Source organism: Rasamsonia emersonii (assembly GCF_000968595.1).
Source record: "Rasamsonia emersonii CBS 393.64 chromosome Unknown ctg1118621759678, whole genome shotgun sequence".
In the NCBI taxonomy this organism is placed as follows: domain Eukaryota; kingdom Fungi; phylum Ascomycota; class Eurotiomycetes; order Eurotiales; family Trichocomaceae; genus Rasamsonia; species Rasamsonia emersonii.
The window spans coordinates 86,220-92,219 of NW_013563338.1; the positions used below are offsets into that span (position 1 = coordinate 86,220).

At 46.5% G+C, this 6,000-nt stretch overlaps 2 protein-coding genes across 2 annotated transcripts; one reads left to right on the forward strand and one right to left on the reverse strand.

Annotated features, from left to right (window-relative positions):
- Window positions 1–294: 294 nt before the first annotated feature.
- Window positions 295–1,387, forward strand: T310_0474 (Methylated-DNA-protein-cysteine methyltransferase; the record flags this gene model as incomplete). The annotated part of the gene is made up of 3 exons (XM_013476678.1): window positions 295–297; window positions 717–746; window positions 806–1,387. 3 exons carry the CDS (start codon window positions 295–297, stop codon window positions 1,385–1,387), a joined length of 615 nt encoding a protein of 204 aa, XP_013332132.1.
- A 3,819-nt stretch (window positions 1,388–5,206) lies between these two features.
- T310_0475 (uncharacterized protein) lies at window positions 5,207–5,808 on the reverse strand (the record flags this gene model as incomplete). Its single annotated transcript, XM_013476679.1, has 2 exons — window positions 5,207–5,297; window positions 5,339–5,808. 2 exons carry the CDS (start codon window positions 5,806–5,808, stop codon window positions 5,207–5,209), a joined length of 561 nt encoding a protein of 186 aa, XP_013332133.1.
- Window positions 5,809–6,000: the final 192 nt, after the last annotated feature.

Sequence of the window (6,000 nt, forward strand, 5' to 3'; positions counted from 1 at the left end):
CGACAAGCCATAGGTAATATGTCCATGAATGCGAATACCGAAATCAAGCGAAAGCCTCTAGCCTATGCGACTAACGTTTGGCTGAGACTGGCAATACAACTACAACATGTTGTACTCTAAATATACATTTGTACTGTACATACCTAGTCGAAGACGACAAAAAAACGTGAAACTATCCAATTACGCAACAGGACAACAGAATAAATTAATCAATCAGATGTGTATCCATCAACTAACTACATGTAATTGGTCACATTGATAGCATCCAAGGTTGGGTGAGGTTAGAATCCATCCATGGTTAGAATAGGTTAGACCCGGCCAGACAGATGAGAATTTGCGGCTTTCCGATTGGTCAATTCGAGCGCAACAAACACCGTGGACCCCTGGAGGTGGCGTGGAGGGGAAACTACTCCAGAGTATATCTATACTCCGTACTTAATAACTTTAATAACCTTAAAAGAACGAAACATTTCCACAGCGATAGAAAAGAGGGAGCTCTTTCTTTGCATTGACTACCTATTTCAAAGAGTCTGTTCAATTTCATTGGAATTCGTGCAATTTCATTCAATTCAAAGAATCTATTCCTTTCTTGGTTGGAAGATTCAGTGGTAGTGATCGTCAATTGTGTCCTGCTACTACCGTTCGTCGCCAGGTTTTTGAACCATCAGTGCTCAGCCGATATTCAATATAACCAGCATAGAATCTATATCATTTAGACTGTGGGCATTGGAATATCTCCGGAGGAGGTGGGTGAAAAAAAAAAGGATTGAAGACATTGGTTACGGCTGTTACTACGCGATATCAGAAGGGCATCAGCTCACCAACACCAATCAGCCCTGAGAAATCTCTTATTCCTCAACCGAATATGGCTTCATCTTCTACCTCTGTGGCCAGGACGACGAATACACGGCAAAAACAACGCCAGAAATCAGCAGCAGAAGCAGAATCAAAGCCAACGCCAACACCAACACCAACACTACATCCCTCCCTCGATCGCACCCTAGTCAAGAAATCCCTCTCGCGGATCGCCACCCATCCCACACTGACCCCCTTCCGCCGCCGCGTCTATCGCACCTTGCTCTCCGTGCCGCCGGGACGCTGGACGACCTACGCCAGCCTCTCCGCCTACCTGGGTTCTGGGCCGCGAGCGATCGGCAACGCGATGCGGACGAACCCGTTCGCGCCGGCGGTGCCGTGTCACCGGGTGCTGGCGACGGACCGCACGCTGGGCGGGTACAAGGGGGCGTGGAACAACGGGGGCGAGTACTCGGTCGAAAAGCGGCGGTTGCTGGTGGAGGAAGGGGTCGAGTTTGACGAGAAGGGGAGAGCGAGGGGGGAGTGTTTCACCGAGTTTGTGGATTTGGATCTGGGGATGATGAAGGATTGACGGATCGATCGATCGATCGATTAATTATCCAGATGGTGTCTCACCTTCTGTTCTTGGACAAAACCTTTTTCTTTTCATATTGACGATGGTGATACGAAGAAGAAGAAGGGAAAAAAAGATTTTCCCAACTAATAGGCGCCTTCCAGTACCTCCATCTGGTTTGACCTGACCCATTAGCTGGGGCCTTTCAATAGGAAAGCTAGCGAGATGACCGGGAGGCATACCTGGATGGGTACCTGCTGCAGGCAGACAGCCACCTTTACCGCTAGACTAACGACCCTGAAGGGACGCTGACTGTTCCTTTTTGACCGTATATAACCCCCCTGAGAGGGAGGAGCAAGGTCGTCTGTTCGACTCGGGCTGTTAGCTTGCACGCCAGGCCAGGCTTTTCTTTTTTCCCTCCATCTCTCTGCCTCTCTGCCTTTGTTTTGTTTGTTTTCGTCTTCTCAGATGAGTCATCTATTGCTTTCACGAGCTGTAGTATAACGAACGACCTGGCTGGTCTGAATTTGAGATTCCACACACGCGTACACGAAGCTGTCACTTTCTACACTACTGTCAGGCCAGAGATCACGATGTCGAGAAGATCAGCGCGTGTATCTACCAAACTTTATTCACTGAGTCTATCCAAAAGATAAGACTATACCAGCCTTACTTTGACGTTTCTATTTTCAGTACGCATAAACATAGAAACGGTCCTGAAGCCATGGGGCTGCCACAACTAAATTCGGCGAAATGAATCTCATTGGCAACTATATAACTAGACTTCGAAGCTAGAGTGAGGCAGGAGAGGAAAACAGTGGGAGGAGGCGTTTGATAGAGTAGCCTGGCCAGGCACCTGACGCGAACCTTCCTAATTTGGTAGGTACCAATGGTAGGTACTTATGGTCTCCACGGGTCCACGTGCAAGAACTGTACTCACCCTTCCAAGAGAAGGGGAAAATGGAAATAAAATGATACTAATAATATATATAATAAATACAAAATCCTTCATTCTCTCCCTTGAAAGGGGAAAAATTGATTCACGTTGGAGGACATGTTGCCAACCAAGTAAGAAGTGCGTGCCTTGACACGGCTTTTTGCCTGAGTCTGCAACATTTTTTGCGGGGGATCTGCATATCATCCTGGCAGCCTGTGGCTTGTTCTCAGCTGTCTTCACCCTGATGTCATTAGCCCGCGCATCGTGGGCCTCCGGAGCTGCTTGGGAACGAAATCAGTCTCCAAGCACGTCCAACATCTCATCTGTTGTACTTCTTTTCTTCCAGTGGAGTATGTGTACGCTCACTGTCGCTATTTCTGCGCCATCCGTTCGTCGATGGATAGCAGAGTCAATTCTTGGACATCGTTGGGTCAATCTTTGAGGCTTGGGCGTTGTTATCGATTGAAACTTTCTGGCTCATTGAAGTCCGCATAGCTTCTATGTCCCGCTGGCGATGGCGGGGAAGCTCGAAAATACCCAGGAGAAGTGGATCATTTGATGGGCCAACCTTGTCGTCCCACGACAGGTATTGTCGACAAGAGGATAGAAAAGAGAAATTCGTCTGGATCCATGCAGGAACAATTGTAGGAGCACTAATCAAGGCTCAATCTCAATGTTCATGATGGTATTAGACAAGAATCGAGGAATGCAGATGATGCAGATGGAGATTCACAAGCACCTATATATACCAAATGAGCAATTGAGTTGAAGAACAGGTAGTGTTTTTTTAAAAAAAAAAGAAGAAAGAAGTTGTCTTGGGGAATAATGGCGCAAAACCCTTACCAGAATGACAGTTCAAAGAGAATAAATATATCGTAGCCGATCAATATGGATGTCCCAGGATGGGCATCCTTCGAGGTATTTCTTTGCCAGGGTGTTTCTCAGTGGTATTTACCTAGTAAGAATTTACCATATCTTGCACGAGTTCCGGTCCATTGTAAATAAAGTGGTGCATGAGATCCTGGCGTTTCTGTGTCGACAGGTCTGCATGGGAGAGGCAAGGCTTTTATAGGTGGATTGGCGAGACTGCCAGATAGCAGCCACTTGTCATATATATATAAGTGTAGAACGTTTGGTAAAGGATGAAGACGACGAGCAAGATGGGGGATGAGGGGATTATATAGACAATAAGGTAGTAGTATAGTGAATGAAAGAGGCAGTACCAGCCTGGCAGCTACATGACTTCACTGCCTCTGAACAATATAGTATCAGCAATGACTATTAACTTCTGATGAGATGTAGTGAATTAACTATTGATTCACTAGGATCTAATATCTTAGGGAGAACTCTGGAACGGGTAATATTGTAAGGACTTCTACTAACTCAGCTCTAGTCACGGCAATAAAATCTAATGAAATCTTCCGGGAAGATCACCAACCAAAAGAGAAAGATAGTGTAATATGCCATCACTTCATAAGGTAGGGAGTCTCTCAGTCTCTTCGACTTCGAGTCTCAGAGAAAAATACCTCATATCTGGTCTTTACGTGGGACTTTTGGCCCCCCACCCAGATCTACCCACTACTATGTCAAGTTCTTTTTATCTTTCAGCTAGGTAAGGCTGTTTTTAAGAAACAAATAAAGTTTCTCTCGCTATATGAGACATTTTGTTAGATATTCAGTACAAAGAAATTATGTAAACTTTAGACAGATAGATAGATTCAAATCCTTCAATCTTTTGTAAGCGTATGTATGTACTAGCTAGGTCGTTCAGTATTATATGACATACATATGTAGCCTGTTCTTTTAATAGACAAAGCAAAATGTAATTAATGCACTCTATACCATTACTGCATGCCCAACTATGCACGTGAAGAGGAAGAAAGCGGTTACTTAATTTAGGTACCTTACCTGTGGGTACGTGTTCCCGTGAACATGAAGACTTTGGTTGGTCTGCGGCTGGAGTTCTGCCGTAGCTAATTAAAGCAATGATGCCATGTATATGACATCACATGAATCTCGAATTGACAAATGTCCATTGTCCATACGGCAGGGCTTACGTTCATTGAATCTGAAATGTTGGCAATAATCTACATGGAAAAAAGACATAAAAATAGTAACAGAGGTATTCGAGGTATTCAGATAAAGTACAGTACATGTACATACACTACATACAGACCCCGATCGCCATGCATTATCCCATGCCATGCGTAACGATTTCATCACATAACCCATGAAGACTAATCCGTGCCAGTAATCGTGTATCGAGGCAGGAAAAAGAAAAAAAAAGGAAAAAGAAACAAAAAGAAACGCTCAGGTAAAAAAAAAGGTCGACAGCTTGTACTGTCTGCCAGAGATATCGACCCTTCTCAAGTATACACCCAGACTCAAGCGTCCTCTACAATAGACCCCAACATGAAACAAAACAAAACGATACAACAAGCATTAGAAACAGAAATTAAGGGGGTAATAAGGGGGAAAAGCAAAATTAATAAAGAGAGAAAAGGGGGGGGGGGAAAGAAAAGAAAATCATCCCATACCGCTAAAGCTCTGGTAACCGGCCCAAAACCAAACACAGGTAGAAAGCAAATCGTCATCAGTGCGGTTGCGTCATATCTGGACCAGGCTGTGTCAAGTCCGTATCGGTCGTCAAGATTCGTAGCATACCGCCAGTATCACGTCACATCATCAAGCCCTCTTCGTCTATGATGGGAGATCGGCAACCTTTGATGGCCCTTCTCTTTGCTATGGCCCGCTTTGGAATGTCCATGTGATGGTAGGACCGTAGATGCTCGGTAAGGTGGTCTTTGCGTGGGAAGCCATTCTTGCCCTTCCGAGGGCAGTGATCTACCGGGCAATCCTCCAGCACGGGGAAGTGCACGCTGCTTTGATGGCGTTTCACATCAGCTACCCGGGTGAAGGCCTTCCCGCAATTGTTGCACGTAAAGGGTTTTGCTGGCCTGAGAGGGGGAGAGAGAGAAACTGGGCGTTAGCCTAGTGCCACATGTAAGCTGTGAAGAATGCAGGCTACTTACTTCTCAAGCTCGGTATGAGGATGATGACGACCCGGTTTCGGGTAAGTAGACGGGGCTACCACCTCGTCGCCATGCGGCACTGAACGAATTTGCATACCATACCCGGTGTTTGGCTTGGGCACGGGTATCCCATAAGACTGAGTAGGCTCCGTGTAGTCGATGGGAGCACCGTCATGCCAACTTTGCTCTAGAGGGAGCGAGGTTCCAAGGTCGTCGATCTGTTCGGACGACTGATACCCGAGACTCATGCTGGAGTCAACCGACGACGAGTAGAGGCGTGCATATTCGTTGGAGTACATTTCGAATTCGTCGGGGTACATTCCGCAGAAGGAGCGCTGCGCCGAGTCGTTGCTAGTGGAAGAGTACGAGTAGCTCATCGGCTGGCTAAAGTCCAAGAAGGCGTCCTGAATCAAGCCAGCTGTCAGCCGAAAATCTCGCATCTCGCAGATTTGGTTCGAAGCAATTACCATGATGCCACAGGCTGACAGAGAGCCACTGCGCGGTCAGATTTGCGCGCAGAGGGGTGGAGAGAGCGAAAGAGTGGAGAGTGGAGAGGACAGCGTCCAAGTTCGCAGGCGATACAGACAGAGAGACGGGGTGCAGATTATCCTGTACGGGGAAGTCTGCACTTTTCCCTCACGGGCGATCGAGACATTTAAGTA